Source organism: Miniopterus natalensis, chromosome 1, assembly GCF_054644295.1.
Source record: "Miniopterus natalensis isolate mMinNat1 chromosome 1, mMinNat1.hap1, whole genome shotgun sequence".
NCBI classification, from domain to species: domain Eukaryota; kingdom Metazoa; phylum Chordata; class Mammalia; order Chiroptera; family Miniopteridae; genus Miniopterus; species Miniopterus natalensis.
The window spans coordinates 137553721-137576259 of record NC_142081.1 but is presented as its reverse complement, the minus strand read 5'-3'; the positions used below and the strand labels follow the sequence as shown (position 1 = coordinate 137576259).

The following is a 22539-nucleotide window of genomic DNA, read 5'->3' as shown; positions in this document are numbered from 1 at the left end:
TGCAGGAATTAAATAAGAAATAGAGCAAAGACTGACTCTGAATTTTAATTATCCTGGATTAATGATGGTTGAAGTAAAATGTTTTATTAAAATTGACAGCATATATTAAAATAAAATTTTCTGCCATATTATATCACTATCATAATGTCCTAATATTCAGATTCATACAGAATTCCTATCATGTTTTATTATATCATTATTATTATTGACTACAGGCATTTTTTTGAAAAATATTATTATTATGCCAATATATGTAGATGTTGTTGGATTTTAAAAATAAGTCCTCAGTTTATTTTTTATAAAATATTTTTCCAGTGGTTATAATAGTATATAAAAATGAACTCTGAGACTATAAATCTAGTTCAAATTATATTTGTGGAATTAAAAAAATATTCATACCTTTGTATAAAAGGCTCCATTTCTTAGATGAATAGACAACATTCACTTCAAGGATGACATATTTGGATGGTTTACAATCTGTTATAACTTTATCTTGTTTCTTGAAAGTAATTTATATTTTAAATTTTCTGTAGAGTATATAATACCCAATGATCTGACTAATTCTGTCCCATCAAAATGGTTTTAACTGTACTTCTTACTTGAAAAGACACTCATTGTATCTGTTGGAAACCAGCAATCAATTGGAGAGCTCCCTAAAGGTGCAGCTCTCTCTATCTTTTGAGATATCAACTCAAGAAGAGGGGAAACATTAGACAGTTTTAGGATGAAACTGTTGATGATTCAGTTAAAGCAGTCCTAAATCATATGTTGCAAATTAATTCCTTATTTCATATGACAAATTAACAGCAGCTTTCAGAAAGGGAAATGGGGCTTACAGAAGGTTGTCTCAGAAAAGTTTTAAACTACCTTATATTCTTACAAACAGAATCCTTTTTTTAAAAAAACACACCATACATAATATATGAATACAAAAATTAAATATACCAAAACAATGAGTATGGCTAATTTTTATTTTTTGTTTTTGGTTGTCTTTACTTTCACATATTTCTACAATGTGGATAAATAGTTTCAGCATTACTTTTGTACTAAGAAAACACTAGTGAAAATAATTTAAGTTAAAGCAATACATTAAATAAATAATTTTATCAATAAACCTGAATTTCAAATCCTAACTTCATAATATGTGTAAATTTTTTGACCCTTTCCATATATTTATTTAAATTGCTGGGTGGCCTCTACCAAACCAAACCATTTATCTAGTGCCCTGTACCACTATATGTTGACACTTGACACTAAGTACTTAGTAAATTAGTACTTAGATCTAAGTGTTGAGATTGCTGTTATTTTTTTTTTTAAATTAAATTTATTGGGGTAACAGAGATCACTTTTAAATCACTTTTATTAATAAGCTTCACATACAGAGGACAAATGATATTCAAACCAGACCCACTGATGTTTTAACCATTAATTTGACTGTTTTATCAGCAATTCTTTTGGTCAAGTTATTTACAAGGGATTAAATATTAGAAAGACTTAAATTCTTTACTCTCCATAAACTGTACGGGACTTTATTGTCTCTGCTATTGATCTTTTGGAAAATGTTATTAACCCCCCACCTAGTGTTTCAAGCTAGACTCCCTTTTAAACCAAAGGCACTGATGAACTCCATGGAGTCAGGACACAAGTGACATGGGGCTTCTCCAATCAGACTTCCAGGGGCTACCTGAACACCAGCTTACTTGCTGTCCCCAGGCCTTTGTGGTTCACATGAGTTCCCGCGGATTGAGAGGTAAAGCAGAATCCTGCTGGTAGTGCCCTCTCTGCTTGGGAGCTTTCCTAGCTTCCCACTTCCCTCAGCCCACTCCATTCACTTGACCCCCTAATCCTACAGCCCCTCCCAACCTCACTCCATCCCAATCTGCAGCCCTTGACACAAAACCAAACCTCTGAGAACAAGTGATACAAAAAACAACTCACGGGCTCTCCTGGCATCCCGCGTGGGCCATCCTTCCCTGTGTCCCCAGGAGGCCCTCGTGGGCCTGGAGGGCCTGGTGGGCCTGGCGGCCCGGCTTGTCCTTGGTCACCCTACAGTGGAGAGGGGGACAGACCAACCATGACCACAGAAGATAAAGACCCAGGTCTTCCTTTCAACACTTTAAGTTTGCATTATCTAATTCACATTTACACCCTGAAAGAACCTGAGCAACCAGAAACATGAAGCTGTGGGCAATTTGCCTGCCAGCAGGAATCGAATAAATATTCATGCAGGGGAGCTGAGTGGAGCTTTTAAAATCAAAGCAGCTTAGGGACCAGCACTCTCAGCTCTTGGAAATCCTGTGTCTGTTATCACTAGATTCAGAGCTGGTATAAAACCTTTGCATAGCTTTATCCATGAGAATGCTGCACCGGTTATATCCACCTTGTTTAATAAAATGGCTGCATTTGAAATTGTGTTTACTTTTTCATAACCTATAGAATTAAGCATAAAAGGCTCTTGTCATGCTGTATAGGAATTTATATATTACCAAAGCTGGAGACCTTAGAAACTGGGTCTATTACTGGGTATAAATTAGAGGAAAAGAAAGACCTTTTTCTTAATTAAGAAAAAATTAGGCTCTCTATACCTTTTATTTTGGTACTTTCATCTACATTTCAAACAAATGCAGCTCAGTAAACATAATTTTGTTCTAAGATATTATCAAATAAATTCCCTCCCACCCCTACCCTACCCACGAGAGATAAAAGGCAAAGCAACAGCATGCAGAGCAATAACCGAATGCGAAGAAGAACTGAGACTTGAGCAAGAATAAGCACTACCTTAATCAGGCGGCGTTTAATGAGCTGCTGATCAGCAGAGAGAAACCCATGATTGATTTTAGGAAACACCATCTGATCAGTCAGGTGAGGTCAAAGGTTGAAGTTCAGAGGTGAGAGAGTTGAAGAATAGACATCAGAAGGCCCCAAGAAAGAAATAAAGATACATACATTAGACTTATAATGACCATTAAATAAAACAGAACTGGCCCTTGTGTCTGACATCAGACCCTCTGGCTCTTCTTGAAAGAAATGTTACCCTGAAACGGGACGGTGAGACCAGATTTTTAGTTAGAAATGGACCTTTTTTGAATCCCATCATTTTGCCGTGGGTTTTGGGCCTTTCTAATGGAGTAAACTAAAGGAGCAGGTGAGCTCGAGCCACCTGCATTCTTCACTCAGAGCAGAAAGTCCCCAGACAAAGCGCCAGTTCAGTTTCCGTCAGACTTGTCAACCAGCATAAGGTGGCATGAACGCAACTGTCATTTTATTGATGCCGAAGTCCAGAGTACTTAGAATGATTTAATTGATTGAAAAATATCACAGAGCTTTGCAATGCATACAATTCAACCATCGAGGCGTGGCATGGTCCTAGACAGTTGTGCCGGCCTCTCTCCAAGTGTCCTTGCTCGGCTTCAATGGCCTCCTCTCTGATACGCTCAAGATTCTCCTTCTTAATTTATTGACCTCAGCAATGCACGGGAAGGCCCGAGAGCCCAAGAACGTGCCGTGTGCGATGAAAAGGGGCAGCAGGACTCGGCGGGCAGTTTAGCTGCTCTGCTCACCTTATGCTGGTTGCGGGCTCTGACGGAGGGCACGGGTGCCAGCCACAAACCTTGACGGTGAGGATCTGATTACTGTGCAGGGCGGCCACTGTGGGGAAGCCTGGCAGACCCTATGGACATGGCACAGCACCAAAACACGACACAAAACGTCACACAGACATTTCACTGGTGGACAAACAAAACAAGCATGTACCTAACATCACCCTGTCCCAGCTCTAGGTCTTGCCCTGTTCGACATTCCATAAACAACATCAGACATCCTTAGGGGAATGGCCAAGTAGGGAACCCCTTGTAACTGCTCCTTGTGGCAGGTACACCAGATCCGTGGATACACTCTTAATGTGTCTGGAATCTTATGCACAAAATGTTAGTACCAAACGGAGATAACTACAGACACTGTTATGAAAACAACACTTCAGTTTCCCTCTACTGATATTCTATTTACTCTACTACTCAGGAATTCAATATGTGCATTAATTTTTCGGACAACCATGAACAGAATTTCTCGGTCAGATCAGAAGTATCCCTCAGAATAAATGCAGTCCTACCACCCACATATCAAAATTTCTCTCTTCAATCATCTGATGATTCTCAGGTCTTTCCTGTTTCAGGAATTCCTGCAGAGGTGGTAGATGGAAATCTGTCTCTTATAACATGCGTATTTCATGTCAGGGGGAGTTATGGTCACACTCTGTAGTAATTACTTCTGTCACGTAGCTTTTCCAAAAGAACTTGACAGTTCACACAACCCCATGAAGCAGAAAAGTGGTTTTGAATTCCTTAACCAAGGAGCATGCTGCAAAGTCCTGCGCTAACTCGTCCCTACAGGCGTTATCAATCGGGTAGGCCTGAGAGGGAAATTTTGCCTTTGTTCTACTTCTTTTGCAACAACATATGATACTGGAGCCTTTTATTCCATTTTTTTCCCCCCAAGCAGAACATGTTCACCATTCAAACAAAATAAACAACCACCACAGCGATCCAATGCTGCCTTCCTACGTTCTCTCCTTCTCACCCAAATCTATTTTGAGGATATTTTTAGGAAAGGCCAGAAAACTTCCAGTTTTTAGATTTTACTAGTTTGGGTACATTTTCTCCTTTATTTTCCCCTTACTAGGGATATATTTTTCTTTTTTGCAAAACCAATAAAATTATGTCTGTAGTATGAGGCTTTCTCTTCAGCCCTAATGCCTTCTATTCTCATTCTTTAGAGCTGGGACTTCTCAGAAGGAAAGCAGAGGAAACCACATCCCTTTTGCCAAATCCTTTCCGATAAGGCTCTTAGGTGGCTGGGTAGTTTCAAGGTGACCTGCATCTTCTTTTTCTTCTCCCTAAGTTAAAGTCCTTTAAGCAAAGACTCTGCACAGATTCAGAAATGCTACGAGTTGGAAAACAGATGTGTACAATTTGCTTTTGTTTTACTATGGAATATGAGTTTAAAATGTTATTAGATGGTAATGTGCCAGCATCTTTCCATCTGTGACTCATTACCCCTATATTACACAGTCAGAATTTTATATATAAACCTCATATTTATGTAACAAAGAACAAAAACAGATACAAACAAGAAGTCTATGAGGGATCAGAATCTTGATTAGTGGCGATAAATCATAATGTCACTTTAAACAGATTATCTAACAGAAATCATTTAAAATTAAAAACCTTTTAACAGCACACATGGTAGGCCTTAGAAATGTTTTGAAATTTGAATGTATAAATAAGTCACTTCTTGTACTCCTATCTGAGCATGACCGGCTTGCTGTTTGATCATATTTTCTAAATGCTCCAAACAAAGCATTAAGTTTTAGAACTTGATAGTTTGCTTTGCACTGTTAACCAGATCTAAAGAGGAAGTGGATGGGTAATTCTCACCTCGGACAGAGATTTTCTGTGTGAGGAAGCTGACTGTATGTCCCTCAATCATCTTAACTATGGACATGCTATCAATTAGGTGCTTAGAGCTACATTTTAACAATTTCACTAGCGAACTAAGTAAAAGGACTCAAGAGTGCACATGTAGCAAAGTAAAAAGGGCACATGTGGAGGATTTCTCTTAAATTCTAATAAAATTTCCATGGCCTGAGCTGCAGTGTCCTAGGACTCTGTGCTTTTCAAACTGTGGTAATGCTTAAAGGGTATGTGCAAGCGTCCTGGGACTGTTTAAAGGCAATAATAAAAACGGTGCATCTTCCCTAAGAGTCAATTTTAATTAATGGTAAATAATTTTATTCTTTAAATTTTTTATTGAATTGATTGGGATGACATTGGTTAAAATTGCACAGGTTTCAGGTGTACGATTCTATCATACATCATTGTATATTGATGTGTGTGTGTATTGTAGTGTGTGTTCACCACCCCAATGGTGATGACAAGTGTCCATCACCATGTATCCCCCTTTACCCTCTCCCCACCCTACTTTCCCTCCGGTCATCACCACACTATTGTCTGTGTCTATGAGGCATGTTTTTTTCTTGCTTAATCCCTTCACCTTTTTCACCGAGCACCCCAGCATCCCTCCCCTCTGACAGCATCAGTCTATTCTCCGTAAGTCTCTGTTCTCTATGAGTCTGCTACTTTGTTTGTTAATTTTTAACATCTTTTCATATATCTATTGGCCATTTGCATGTCATCTTTGGAGAAGTGTCTATTCAGGTCCTTTGCAGTTATAAATTGGAAATGTTTGGGGGTTTTTTGGTGTTGCGTTGTATAAGTTCATTATAAATTTTAGATATTAACCACTTATCAGATGTGTAATTTTAAACATTTTTAAATAAAGCAAATGTTGACATAATTTGGGGTAGAATGTGAAATTTGCACACATTTAAAAAATGCTACTGTTTGGTGATGACAGAGAATCTCTTCTCATGGCGGTTGCCTCTGCTTCCTTAGGTGGTCTTGGGGGCCAAGTATGAGAAGCACCGGTGCTGGATGCTTATCTGTATGCCACAGCTTTGTGTGGCCATAACTGCTGGGCTTTCCTAGCTGTTCACACAGAGAGCGCACTTGTTCATTAACTATGCCATTTCCCCAAAGTACCATTAGTCATAGATCTTTCTAAATAAATGGAATGGATATATTTACTTGGTTTTACATCTCAGAAAGCTTGCCTGGTACACAGATGGTACAAGTGGGTGTGGGGAAAAAAATGTGTCTCCAGAAAAACATGGAGAATAAGCCCAGGAAAAAGCTAAAATACTGAGATAATTGGAGCGAATTTCACCCCCGAATATATTGACTTTTTCAGAAACTGGATATATAAGAGTATAAAACTACTTTATACAATCTATTTTCCTCCTGAGAGCATAAAGACTCAGATTCCTTCTTGAATCTTCCTAACGTGCTGTGAAGTAGGCAACCGTCTCAGGACAGGCACTCTGACACATTGTAGGAGGATCTCCATCTCCCCTCCCTACCTTCTAGAAGGAAGGATGCAAGCCTACCCCAAAGGGATGTTGAAGAAATAAATTATTCATGAGAAATGCTTCTAACTACTTACAAGCCATAAATTCAAGACGCTATATTTATTTTTATTGTGCACCCAAAAATGATGAGTGTTATATGATTACACTACAGTGAGAAATTGTGTGTTTTGTCAAAAGTATTCAGTAAGACAATGATAGAGCCAGAAATTCAATCCAGGACTTCTAACTCCAGGCTTTGTCATCATGCTGTTTATGTGTTTATAATCTCTTTCTACTTTATTTATGGTTTAAATATAAGAAAGCTTGACTAATATTCCACAATACTTGAGAAGTATTTATTGAGAGCCTTCTGTGCAGCATTCACTGTATTAGGCCCTGGGGACTGAATAGTGAGCAAGACCCCAAGCTCACAGGGCTTAACGTCTGGTGGGGAAATGGGGAAAAATCAGCAGGCAGTAATCATGCGGAGTGAGAACTGTTTTGATGGAGAAGTAGAGGGGCTACAAAGGAAATAACATATGCACCTACAGCCAGGTTTGAGGAGCCTTGGAAGATTCTCAGCCAGGTGAATGAGAGGATGGGGGTTGGAATAGAAAGAGGAAAACTGAGCACCGAGAGACTGTCTAGGAAAATGTTACAATGGTCTAGCTGAGGGACGGTGTCCTAGAACTAGGGGAGAGACATATTGATAGTTTTGAGTGATATTAAGAAGGTAGAATTTGTAGGACTTGTAGCTTGGCTGAGAACCTAAGGGAGAAAGAGCAGAGAATGGTCCCTGGCCTATAGCTTGAGGAATGGAGGATGCCAGAGGGGACACTGAAAGAGACTGAATTTTCTGGGCAGGTACATGGTTACAGGTGATGAATTTGGTTAGGGATTTGCTGGATTTGAGGTGTCTATGGACAGCCAAGGAACAGAAGTTGGATGTGCACATGAAATAGTCAGGAGACAAATGGGAATCATGTGTCACAGGGCTATGTGAGTAAGGAGGCTGCAGGCAGAACAGTCTTCCATTTAAGAGATGAGCAGACGAAGAAGCAACTCCAAGGAAGATTCATAAAAGTGGCTGTAGGAGCAGGAGAATGCTAACTCTCTTCCATACAGGCAAATAACTCAAAATGATAGACACCCGCACTTGACTTCACTGTTATTGTATCATTAATTGTGCTGTACAAATGTACATAAATGACCCACAGTAAGAACAAGCTAACAATGGCCAGTGTCACCGACAGTGCTCACCGATAAGCAGAGAGTTCCAGCGGTATGGAGGGAAAACAAACAATTATTTTAATTGTAAAGGTCACCAAGGGCCCCAATTCAAATCATATTGGAAGAGAAAATATGTGTTATGCTGAGAATTTAGAATCCCTAAGCTTCCCCATAATGTAAATAGTATCAGGATTCTGTTTGCCCAAAATATATCATGCATTACAACACAACCATTACAGTGGGTATGTGTGCAGCATAAATAAAGATAAATATTCCTAGAAGTTGATAAGATGATTTCTAGCTAAGAGAGACCAGATGGGGAAATAGTATAATAGAATGCAAAAATATTTATGTAAAAGAATAACTTTAGTTTAACAGGAGGAAAGAAATTAAGAGAACGAAATTTGCTGCTAAATCATTCCACATTGTAGGAGATGGTACAGTCTGTCTGAATAGAAAAGTGAACTATATGAAGCTCTAAATGGCTAACGTAATCCTTTGAAAAACCATAATATGAGCATGTGGGCCTATGAAGATCAGAATTTATAACAGACTGAAAAAGACTGCCTTGTGGAAGTACTAATTATGAAAAAAACTAGCTTCCTGTAGTTAAATATAATATTGGCCCAGAAAGTTAATCTTTCTTTTTTCTAGATACTCTAAGTTCCATTCTATTGTGTTCTATCATAAATGTTAACCCTAGTCGCTCCAGTAATTATCTTTTTATATGTAAATGACAAGTGTGAATTTTCAAATTATTTAGAAGAGAAAGAGAGCAATGCAATCTCTGCATTGACAAATGTCATTAAATACTATAGCTACTCAAATGCTAAGTAAAGAAAAACTGCAAAGGACCTGTAAATAAGTAGAAAGATGGCAGATAAACTTCAACACTGGCAAGTATAAAATGTAAGAAAAACTGCCTAAATCACACATACTGAGAAAGCCCCTAGCTGTTACATACAATCTAATAAGGTATTCTGGGGGGTCGCTGCAGTGTTTCCTAAGGACATACAGCTAAGAAAGGCCAACAGGAGATGAAAATAAGTCAGATTCCTGAAGAAGCATGGTCCTGAGGGAACCAAAGCAGTGTAGATGCAGAATACAGAAGAGAAATATAAAACAGTCTAGCAGTCTGGGAGGTCATGCAAAAATAAAACTGTATCAATTTTATTTATATAAACTTGGCTATCATTGGATCAGAGCCGTTCTCTCTGTTAGAACATCAGCAAACAGTCCGGTCTGAGAATTTCTTAGTAATAATAAAGATAAATAATGAGGACAATGGTAATAATAGTGGTCAACATTAATGTTATCATCATAGTTTATTAATATTAATAATAGGAAGAGAGCAAAAGGGAAGCCAGACATTATAAACATGGTCATCTGGGCAGCTTCGCCAGGAAGCTACAGCTTCTCCCCATTTCCCGCAGATCACTGGGGGAAGTGATCGAACAAAGGGGGAGATGGGTGCATGCGCAGTGAAATTGGGGTGGCATAGGATAGGTGCTTGTCTGCCAATCTAGCCTGGGGAACAATGGACCCCGTCCAAAGCACGCAAAATCTTGGGAAGTTAAAATCCCCAGACAAAGAGCTCCCTCTCTCTTGTTCTCTCTTGCACAGGAACCGCATTCGCCCATATACTCGCCTGTTTGCTCTCCATTGCCAGGTGGCCTGAAGCAGCTGCATGGCACATGGCTGTGCAGACCCCACACGGACTGGGCTGCAGCTGGGAACACAAGCTAAGCTAGCCAGATGCTGGACTGGACTGGACTTTAATACGGAGCAGAAAATCTGGACAGTGGCCTTTATTCTGGCCCTGCTGAAGACAAGATTGGACCTCTTCCATGGTGAGGCAGACAGAGATGGGACCTTCGAGGGGAATCCCCTTAATTTTACATCAATAAAGCTTTCCACAAAACCCCATCTTCCCGTAGGGGCCTCAGGAAATTCTTTTCCTCACGGAACCCCAAGAACCCCACTTCCACTGATAATATCCATGTGATATGTACTATGTGCCAAGTATTAGTCTAAGAGTTTTATAATCATTAACTTTTTAAATTCTCACAACAACCATCTGACAAATGAAGAATTTGAGGCATGAAGAGGTTAAGGGTTTCGCCCACCTAACTGTAAACAGGAAAGCCAAGAGTTATACTCTGGGCGCCTTCTCCCAAGTCTGCCCTCTTAGCCACTATATTTTCCATAAATTCAGTCTCTGAGTTTCATTCCCATTTATTGAAGAAAAATTTAATAGGATCCTACCACAAACAAGACAATGCTTGAACATCGAGATTAGAAAGCCTTATTCCAGGCTTCATGGAGTTCTGAGTCTAACCAAGAAAGGCAGACATTAAATAAGCAATTACAATGTGGCTGAGATATCTTTTGATATATTTATCTAGGCTTTTTTCTCTTATGCTTTTCCATTTCCTTTGCCCCTCCATCAAGCTCTGGCCATCTGATATTGCCTTAGAAGACGTATGAGGAAGCAGGGTAGGAAACAAAACATGTCTACCAACATTTCTAGAAATCAAGACTATCTAGGAAGAGACTCCCTCAGACTGGAAGAGAGGAAGGAGACCTGTGGTCCTCAAGAGCAGCGGGGGCTTCAGCCCAGCTTCCCGGCAGCACTTCCAAGAAGGCAACAATTCCTCAAAAAAGAAAGTGCCATGTGACGTCTAGATGTACGGGAACACAGGCAGCCTTGTAAAAGATTCTCCTGTCCAAAGGGTGGCACAGACGTCACAGAAAGTTTCCTGTGCCCCAAGATGCAGTAATGACACACTGTATCTGAAGGGCCCTGCAGGTCAGTCAAGCCATGCAGCCTCTCAGCTGCAAACTGTGTGGTCTGCCAACAAGACCAAGGACCTCTCCATTCCCACTCCAAGATCTTTTGATTCTATAAGACCTCCAGAAGTGTGATACAGGCCTAAAGGTGGAGGAAAGTGTAGAGATCACAAGAAGACTGATGTTTATTTATTTACTTATTTTTGGTCAGCTTAGAAGAGTGGAGGCTCAGATTCAGAAATTAAATTTTTAAAGAAAATTAAGTCCTATTTATTAATAACCTGAGTTTTTGGATTAAAACTCATACCCCAAAAGTAAATGTGATGACTATTAGCAAAACAAAAGATATGAGAGTGCACAGAGAGGAAACCTAACGCAGGCTGGTGGTCAGAGAAGACTTCCCCAAGGAAGCGTTATTTAAGTTGAGACCACAGAATGAAGTATCCCTGTAGACCCTTGGTGCCTGGCCACTCCCAAAGGGGAGTGATACCTTTCCTTCTTGATAGTATCATCAGGGTGAATACTGGACCTAAAGAGAAAATAGTTTCCGTTTACAAAGTAATACTAAATCTACACTTGAGGCACAGAGATTCTGTCTTGTTCTAGGTACTCCCTTAGGACCTCCATCCTGTTCTTTACTCAGGGAAGTTTAGGATAAGGGCAATGACAATGACCACAGGGTGTAAGGTTCCTTGTGGGTGGTCAGATCGATGAGGTCAAGAGAGACATTAATTAACACATTCATTCCTTCTTATAACCAGCGTCTTGTAATTACATGCTTATACCAAGTATTGTGACAAAGCTCTATGGCTTTAAATCTAGTTGGGTGGGGAAGTTAGCACATGACTATTAATTCAAATGGAAAATATACTAAATTAGTGCTGTAATTAGAGAGTAGGCAGTATTATATTTAAGCACATTCTCCCCCCTTTCTATTGAATTTATTGGGGTGACACTGGTTAACAAAATTATACATGTTTCAGGTGCACAATTCTACAGCACGTCATCTGTACACTGCATTGTGTGTTCACCACCCCAAGTCAAGTCTCTGTCCATCATCATTTATCTCCCCCATTCCCTCCCCCATCTCCCCATGTCCTCCCGTCCCGCAGGTAATCCCCACACTGTGTCCGTGCTCATGAGTTTTTTCTCTTTTTCTTTCTCCTTTGCTCAGTCCCTCCACACACCCCCACCCAGCCCAAGCCCCATTCCCAATAGCTGCATCCTGCTCTTTCTCGATAGGCCTGTCACTATTTTGCTCAGTAGTTCCTTTTGTTCATTAGATTCCACATGTGAGTGAAATCATATGGCTCTTGTCTTTCTCTGACTGGCCTATTTAAGCACATTCTGACTAGGGAGTGGGTGAGGCTCCTATAACGGTGGGAGTTGAGACAGGAGAGGCAGGATGAGCTAGTATCCGATGGGGGTAGTGGACCTGGGACCAGGGGCCCCGGTTGGAAGTGCAGTGAGCAAAGACGTGGAAGGCACGCTCCGGGGTTGCTGGAAAGGTGAGCTTGGTTGGGTGAGGCACATACTTTTCAGGGAAGAGCCTGGAAAAGTTAATAGGATATAACTTTTGAAAGGTCTTTAAAGAAGCTTAAAGGCAGAAGCAGTGGGAAGCCAGAAAGACACACAATGAAGGTGCCATGCCGTAAGTGGGTTTCAGGAAGAAAACCCTGGCAAAATTAACGACAGATTAAAAAATAAAGACATAGTCCTTGATTCCTTTTCTGTAATTCCAAAATCTAGTCTCCCCAAATAAAATGCTTTCATATGTCTAAACTAAAGGTTTTCTAAGTTTGTGGCAAACTCATTTGGTGGCAAAGATGGATTTGAACAGATATGAGGCCATTTATGGGCACTAAGACTTCTTCTTAGTGTGAACACGCATGTATTTGACTGCAGGAACTCATGGTTTGAGCCTCAGATCTCTGAGGGAGTCAGACAACAAGGAGTATATGAACAATATTAACTTTCTAATGCCTAAAACTTTAAATTCTGAAACACATTTAACTCTGAGGGTTTCAAGAAAGGATTGTGAGCTTGTTTAAAAGTTGACAGCAGAGATCCCTTTAACAGAATTAAACATTATAGAAAGAGTAGTAAGATCTGAAGTTAAGGCATATAATTTTGTTTCAAACCATAAAATGTTAATATAGGCTAATCTAGCAAATGCCCTGTTTAAACACATGGCAACCTGAATTATATATTATAATTTATATCAGTTTATAGTATTAAAAATAAATTTACTTTTATAATTTCAATTTATGTTTTAAGCAGAACTATCCTGATCAACTGTTATATAATATACATCTTTTAATTAACTGCTTTAATGAATAAATAAGCACATTATATTTAGCACATATTTTGCAAATAAATGCAAAAACAGAACTGTGAAATTTTTGTACTTTTAGAAAATAAAAATAAAAAAACCCTCCAGAAGTCTTGTTTAAAAGATCAATTTGATTACCATACACTGCATGATAATTTGCTTAAGAACCTCCTTTTAAAAATATAAATAATGCAAAAGCAAACTTTAATTCCACCCCATCTAAATTTTATGCAATTTGCATTTGAAGTACAATTATAAATTATGGAGTCCAAACTATTAGTCTTTTAGTTCTCAAGAACCCTTCCCTCTCAGATGGTACAGTATCACTACAGTGTGTAACACAATAACATTTTGCATCAACTATTCCATAAAACAGAGGCTGCTTCTTAGTTGAAGTTGCCAGGTCAGGGGCTCACCTCAACTTGAATATTCCTGTCCATTTTCTGAAAGGAAACAGTCTACCTCTGGGAAAGAAGGCACAGCAGGATTAGGAAAGAACAGTGCCAAGAAAATAGGGGATTTGTTAGCTGACAGGGCACTTTATATTGAAGGGAAAATAGGCATTTGTCCAGTAGCCTGTGAGAAAAATTCAACTAAAAGTGGCCTGTTGTTCCCTAGAAACTATGTAGTGTCTGGCTTCATGGGTATTTGCTAAACTTCCTTTGTATGATACCAGATTGAGTTGACTCTCAAATTCCTTGGGCATGCTCCCTGGATGGCAGCCTCTTTTCTTCTTCCAACAGAAGGGGCAGATGGCTAGAAGCCAGCCTGTAAAAGAGCTGGTGAGAGTCCCATGGGGCTCAGCTGTAACGGGCGCACAGTTATTCTTGTATTTCCTATGCCACCTCCGAAGTTCAACCTCCTCCATAAATAAATGTGAACCCACAGCAAATGCCAGATAGCCCCTCTGCAATAGTGGAACTCTTCGAAAATGACCTTAGCAATGCAAAGGAAATAGAGTGCTTGGAAGAGTTCACTGGAGAGTAACGTTACTCGGTAGTACTACTCTAGGAAGCTTCCTCCACTACGTGGACTGATCCTGTTCTCTAACACTGTATTCCCCTTTGGTCTACACCCTAAATGTTTAGGGTTTTCTCAGGGTCAACTCAATTACACAAAACTAAAACAGCCTGTGGCTTGAAAACACCCCTGAAATTTGCATGTTTCCATAGGGGAATAAAATTTTGATTACAGTTTAGGACATGTTTGAATGCTCTATAATGACCATTATATTTGATGTCACTTGTGTATATGGGGTAAATTCAAATCACCGTAAGGGCCAGACAGATGGTCAACATATGGAAGCAACCTAGGTGTCCATCAACACACAATGGATAAAGAAGATGTGGTACATTTATACAATGGAATATTACTCAGCAATAAAAAAGAATGAAATCTTTGCATTTGTGACAGCATAGATGGACCTAGAGGATATTGTGCTAAGTGAAATAAGTCAGAGAGAAAAAGACAAATGCTGTATGACTACTTATATGTGGAAACTGAAAAACACACAACACACAAATAAACAAACAAAATAAAACAGAAACAAATGCACAGAAAGAACACACTGACCTTTGCCAGAGACTGAGAGGGGTGAAGGGATGGGTGAAAAAGGTGGATACAAACTTCCAGCTATAAAATAGCTGGAATAGTCAGGGGGATGGAATATACAGCACAGGGGATAAAGTCAATAATATTGTAATAAGTTTGTAGAGTGACAGATGGTTAATAGACTTATCATGGTGATGGCATCATCAGGTATATAAATGTAGAATCACTATGTTGTGCACCTGAAACTAATATAACATTGTATGTCAATTGTACTCTAATTAAAAAATAATAATATGGGAACAGATTTAATACAAAAAAGAGTGGGGGGGACTTGGCTAAATAGAAGCTGAGCCAAGGCTAAAAGGAAACAATGAGGACGAGATTGATTTTGCTGCAGGGAAAAGCTGGCCTAGAGCTGCTACACCTTTCCATACTTTAAGAGAAGTCAGAAATCCAAGGGTTACTTATAATGAATGTTTCCGGTTTTAAATATTTGCTACCAATTCAAATTTACTTTAAAACTTTTATAGCCAAACGAAAATACATTTGATGGGAGGATTTGGCCCACAGACCAATACAATCTCTGATCTAGTGCTTTTAAAGGCTGAATTAGAAACAAGAAAAGTAGAAGGGCTTTGCTTTAAAAGGAAATAATTAGCCACTGAAGGGACTTTATTTTGCTGTATTAGCTTATGTTTCTGTTTATTTCAGAGAGAAGGTGGGAGAGGGACAGAGTGATAGAAACATCAATGATGAGAGTCACTGATCGGTTGCCTCCTGCACCCCCCTACTGGGGACTGGGCCCGGGCATGTGCCCTGACTGGGAATCGAACCGCAACCTCCTGGTCCATAGGTCGATGCTTAACCACTGAACCACACTGGCTGGACTTGCTGCATTAGCCTTTGATGAAAGAATTGCAAGCTCCCATTGCATCAATCACATGCTGTAGATCAGAATACTGGTTCTTAAATCATAAAACTTCAAAATATGACTGCCACACAGGACCTCTAGGAGGAAGGACAGGACAAGGTGTAATTCCTCTTAGAAGAAGTACTACATCCCATAGTGATGGATCTATTTAGGAGGAGTCTCAGGATCTGAGCTCCCAATGAAAGACACTGTTATACCATATGTGAGAGTCATGGTTTCTTTAGGAATCTCAGAACAGAATTTCCCGATTTCTGTAAATTAAATCTAAACTTTATGATGATATGGATATTATAAATTATAATATGAACTTTCTTATTTTGGGTTTTAATTTTGTGGCTGTGGTTGATGATGATATTATGTAATGAAATGCAGTACATTTTTAATATTAAGTTGTAACATATGTTTATTATATTTAATTTTAAGTGATATTTACTTGCACATATAATTTACTTGAAATAACTACATTGATAATCAAATTCTTTTTTACTTCAAATTTTATACCTACCAATTTCAAATATTTAGATGATAATAAGCCAGTCAAAAATATGAAGAGTAAAGGTTAACTTGTCTTGGAAAGTTTCTAAAAATAGGGCTCAAAATAAACCATAGCTGCAGTTTCTGATGGGGTCTATTATCTACTTAAATATACTTAATATTCTATTTATCCAAGGAACTTGCCACATATATCAGAAGCAATATTTTCCCCATATGATTACAAAAATTAATTCAAATTGTAACATGATCTTTTAATTTAGTAAACATTAAATGAAATGCTTGTCTTATTTACCAGTAAAGAAAAAAACAGTAAATAACTGTATTTTGCATTTGAACACATGAAATTATGTTTATGTATAAAGACCAAGAAAAAATTATTTCTTGATGTCTTAAAAGGTCTAAAAGCAATAGCCCAGTTTCCAAAATACAAACATATTTAATGGGTCTTATTTTTTTCCTTCAGTGGGTCCCCAATTTCATCACCCATAAGAAACAAAGTTTACATTTTAAAAATCAGGTGGCATCTGGTATACTCAGATAAGTAGCCTGTTCTACCACCTCATCAGTTATAACTTATTTATTTTTTAATGAAAGTCTTTTTTTTTTTTTTAATTGATCTTCAGAGAAGAAGGAAAGGGGTGGGAAACATTGATGTGAGAGAGAAACACTGATCAGTTGCTTCCCACAGGTGCCTGACCAGGGATGGAACCACAACCTAGGTACCTGTGCTGGCCCTGACCAGTAATCGAGCCTGCGACCTTCCCGAGTGCGGGAGGATGCTCCAACCAAGGGAGCCACGCTGGCCAGGGCCAGCTATAACTTTTAGATTCCCATATGTGGCTAAAAAAATAACAAGATGCCTACCTATCACATCATTATTGAAACTGAATTACTGACCCATGAGGCACTGTCAGCCCTTCTCCTTGCTTGATGTGGGATATTTGCAATTATGGAACACAAACGTGAGGAAGAGTAAGTTACCATTTTCCAACACTAGGATGAAGCTTCATAACATTGCATACAGTTGAGATGAAGCTTCATAAACACTGAGAGTCCAACTGTCCATGATTCTTGACTTGTGAAATGTTTGAGGGAAATTATTAAATGTTGGGAAAATGGCATAAATGTTGGGAAAACAGCAGGAAACAAATGTGACTAGGAAAAAATTATTTTCAAAGGAATTGCCAGAGTCAACTTTTGTATGAGTTGTTCATTACCCAATTTGTGAATTATTAGGCCCTCAATTTCCCTCCTACATATGCTCCTATTCTTTGTAGAATTTCCTTTGTTATGACTGTCACAATTAGATGTAAGGAAGGAAAGGTAGATGGAAGTGAAGGTCAAACCAAGGCTTAATATAGCCAAGTGGCCTGTGATATTAAGATCTGTGTCAGGAGCAGTAGGGCCCCATTGGGTTTGGGGGAAAATACTGAGGACAAAAGAGCATTTTCAGTTAGAATCAGAAAGAAGAATAAAAGAACAGCCCCCCCCCCCCATCTCCCCCTTAAGCCAACTGAGGGTAAAATGCTAATTGCTATAAGAAATTAATAGCAGCCAGATCCTATTTAACTTCTAATTCTGTCAAACAGAAAAATATAAACATTTAAATTAAAAATTGGTGCAAGTATTGGTAGTATAAAATGCCAAAAAAAAAAAAGCAGAGAAACTGTAAGTTAAAGCTTTGGGAATCTAAACTAGTCTGAAGACATGACTTTCTTAGCCTGCCTTAGCCTTAAGAAATGAGTTCCCTTAAAGATAAGTTAAAAAACAAAACAAGAAAAACACAATTTGAGTAAAATTTATAAAAAATTTTAAAATGACTTCCAAAGTACTGAATGTGTGCAAAAAAAATTCAGATCATTTTTCAGGAACTATAGAAAGTAAAAGAAGTAATAGAAGAAAAGACGATGAAGAAGGTAAATCCTGCAAAATATAGACAGATTGTCAAAATGTTATTGATGTAAGTCAAGATGAGAATTGATTATTGAAAAGATTATTGGTGCCCTGGCCAGCGTGGTTTAGTGGGTAGAGCATCGGGTTGCATACCGAAGGGTCTTCGGTTTGATTCCTGGTCAAAGGCATGTGCCTGGGTTGCAGGTTCAACAACAACAACAAAAACAAAACAAAACAACAAAAATATTATTGGTGGAAATTTGGGAAAAAGTGCAGTTTAAGATATGATTTTGTTTCCTTTTTAAAAGGGTTATTAGAAGGTGGATATACATATATAACTGGATTACAGTAGAGGTATGTCAAGGTTTCCTATATTATCCTTAGTTACTAAATTGAAGAACCTGAACTGAAAACCATTAAAAATAGTGGGTTTATAACTGGTTGAACAATTTATATAGGTAATACTGCTTAACTGGTCATGCAGTTCATGTTCTCAGTCTTACTCCATTCAACACTTGTACCCATGAATTAGATTAGTCTTCTCAAACTCTGGGTCGGGAGTGATTTCCCTCTATACATGTATATCTGTTTCTGTATCTATATCTCAGATATCCAGGAAATGAGACAGAAGAGATGTCATATTTATTGGATGGCAGAATCAGACTCCAGGGAGGATCTCAACAGGATCGAGTATACTAATTATATGGGAATGAAAGTAAGAAACAGTGTCTGGGTCCAATAAACAAGCTATATAAATATACAACGAGGGAACTAAGGGTTAGCAACAGTGAAAAAAAGACTTTAGAATTTATGTTGGTATTAAACTTATATATCAATATATGATATGACTGTCAATGTTGTTTGAAGCAATCTAATTTCAGGCGATATTAACGGAAACAGAAACATAAGCAGGTAGGTGATATTTCACTTGGTCCAGGCTGTACCTGAATTAATGTGTTTCATTTCTAGGCATTACCCTTTAAGAAAGACATAAACAGACAGGAACATATGCAGAGAACAAGCGGGAGAGAAAGAAGACATGAAATTGCCTCTTGAGGAATGGATCAAGGAGCTGGGGTTGGAGCAGGAGATGAGATGGGTATGCGAGCAATTTTAAATTAGCTCAGAGCTGCATATAGAGCATCACCTCCACCATTACAGGGTGGATTCGGGCTGACGCTGGGCCAGTGCCAGTTAAGGGATGTAGCAAGTGAGGGCTTGGACTAGAAGGGCTGGGGTTCATTCTAATCTTCAGCTTCATTCCATGTTTCCATAAATCACGTAAGGGTTTTCACGTGTAAGAGGCGTTAGTTCAGAAGGCAGGACTAAAACTAAACGTATAGGGAGTGCAGAATAGCAGCTACTGATTCAAAAGAAGGAATAAACACCTGTTGAATGAATGAGGAAACTACTTTATAACATAGCACTGTCTATAATTAGAACAGTCTGCCTTGTAAGAGAGTGAGCTCCTTGCCATCAGCGGCGCCTGAACAGGGATCAGGAACCATGAGCTCAAGCTGCCCTATGTATCTTTTTAGGCAACTGCCTGGCTGTGAAATGGGTTTATTTTGCAGTTATAAGAGGAAATTAGAATTTCACAGCAAAAACGGAATTTATCTTGCCCACATTACCTTCCCCCTCACCATCCTTTTAAAATAGGACATTCAAGATTATCTAGAAACCTTTTATGGCATTGCCATAAAGATTTATAATTCTAATAAAAAAGGCAATTTTGAGGTCCTAGAGCATCCAACAGTTAAAAAACACTATAAGAAAAAAATGTTTCAGATGCATATGATTCTTTTCCTTAGGTGGAAATATAATCTACCTTGTAGAATCTGTTTTCAAAAATCCTCACCTGAGGATATGTTTCCATTGATTTTTAGAGGGAGAGGAAGGGAAGAAGAGAGGGAGGGAGAGAAGAGGGGGAAAGAGAGAGAGAGAAACATGGACCAGTTGCCTCCTGTACACGCCCCAACAGGGGATGGAACCCGAAACCTAGGTATGGGCCCTGACTGGGAATCCTACCCACAACCTTTTGGCACATGGGACCATGCTCCAACCAACTGAGCCACCCAGCCAGAGCTAGAGTCCCTTTTTATGCCAACTTTTTTTCATCCTTTTGATCCTACCTTCAAATTCTGTATTTGTTGTACTCAGACAAACAGGATTTCAATTTATTTTTACCAAGAAAGACACAGAACAAAAAGATCAAATAATATTAACCCAAATTAGCTCTTTTCTTAAGATCTGTCAGCATAACTATAAAGGGATTCAAAGAATTCATGAACTTGTTTTTTTTATTGGTGTCCCTTCGGGGCAATTTTGTTAGAACTAGAGGGGAGATGTTTCCATTAATTCAACTACACAACCAGAACAACAAAAACTCAGGAAAAAAATGTAGTGCCTGAAAATATGAATGTTTCTAGAAGTGCACTGACTTATATAAAGAAAATTACTTGGGTCAAATAAAAAATGCAACTACATTTACATTATGATTGTAAATTACCTATGAACTTTAGCTATAACCTATATACATTCAGTTATATCTTCTTTAGTAATAAACCAACAAAATGCTTTTAAGAACAACCTAGAAGAAATTCTAAAAATTGGGGCCACGTTTCTCTTCAAAGAGGTGACTCTGAAGCACAAGCCTTTAAAGTCCACATTGTTTCTAACTTCAAACATATAGAAATAAAGACCTAGATTTTATCTTTTTTATATTATTTCCACGTAATTGAACTACTATTCTATTCTGCATAAAGCTGGATTTTTAAAAAATCCTCTTATTCTACAATTCATGTTTCAATAAAATTCTTAAAGATACCATAAATTATACTGGCATCTTGATATAAAACTACCAAGTCTGAGCTAGCACTATTTCTAACCTTTAAATAATGTTACTATATAGGCTCTTAGTATACTAACAAACAAATTCTATAGCACCATTGGTTGACAATTGTCAGTGTAAGAAAAATTCTAACTTAAAAACAAATGGTATGTAAATTAAATTAGAGGCAGTAATGTAGCCTTCTTGCTGGAACTAGTTATTTTGTTACCTGTGTCTGCATATTTTGATGAACTCTGTTATCATAATATCAGAAGCAAAATCTCATTAAAACCTAACTCAGGTATTGCCAAGTCCAATGGCAACAGGGGCTGTGTATGTGTGCAAATGAATGACGTGGACTGGGTGTCACTGTAACGCATGGTCCATCTAACGCAGACAGACTCCATTCAGCTTCAGCCAACTAAAATTATAAAAGAATGTGTACCCAGTGGTGCCAGATATTCCAATTTTCCAAGAGAAATAAAAAAAATAAGATTTTATCTGAAATTGCCAGTATTAAAATGTTAGCAACTAGTTTGGGAAAGCCAAATAAAATATATCTACTATCAGAGTCTGGCCGGCAGGCTACCACTTTGTAGCCTCTAATCTGCCTCATGAGAAATATGAATTCAAAACACAGAGGGAAGATTGTATAAAACAGTGTCCACATTTCAAAAATAAGGATAAGTAAAGACAATGAATTCTCTTCCCCTGCTTCAACCAAGGGTGTTACTCTCCACCCTAAAAAGAAATCCCATATAAGTTGTGACAGTTTCTCAAACTACAACCCAGTTGGCACATGCTACTTTGTTGGACACATTCTAAAAATCTTGAGTTATTATAGCTGTTACTATATAAAATCATGGGTAGATATCATGACTCAAACATTGCATTCTTCTCTGACACATTTTATTACAACTACATGGCTCCAAAGTGGAAGTAATACCACAGACCAGTGTAGAGTTACAGCTTTAACATTCAACATTGTACTGGTGACATGGCAAGCTTTCTCCATTTCAATTTTGTTTGACTTTTCTACCTAAAAGTGTAAAATGAAGGGTGAAGTTGTAAATCTCTACATTAATTTTATAAACAAACCCAAAACGTCTAATAGATCGCCAGATATTCCCTCCTTCCTGTAACTCCTCAAAATTAATTTCCTTTTACAATATTACTGAATGACTGGGAATGACTACTAAACAAAAGGTTGTAAGACTGAAAAGTAATTTCGTACTAAGCAAAAAAGGCAACAAAAATAGAATGACTTTAATATTCTAGAATATTTTAACACTGGAGATTCTTTAGAAACCTTAATTTGCCAAAGCAAAAATTATATATATTTATCTATGCCAGAAAATGAAAGTGATGTGTGTAGGGGGTGAAGTTTAAACATAGTAGTTACCTACTTGGCAGAGAAAGAATAACATATTAGTAAAAGGTAAAATATTCCTTACTATTGTTTTCATCATCAAAATTATATTGATTGTCACATAACTTATAAATTCTTTAAACAGAGACATCATTTC

At 38.2% G+C, this 22539-nt stretch overlaps 1 protein-coding gene across 1 annotated transcript in view; it reads right to left on the bottom strand.

Annotated features, from left to right (window-relative positions):
- The window catches only part of COL25A1 (collagen type XXV alpha 1 chain), a 440472-nt gene that overhangs the window by 115176 nt on the left and 302757 nt on the right, over positions 1–22539 (bottom strand). The window contains exons 8-9 of the mRNA XM_016209473.2: positions 2779–2850; positions 1939–2046 (exon numbers count right to left, since the gene is read on the bottom strand). Of these exons, the coding sequence (XP_016064959.1) occupies positions 1939–2046; positions 2779–2850 (180 nt within the window). The remainder of the gene's footprint in view (positions 1–1938; positions 2047–2778; positions 2851–22539) is intronic.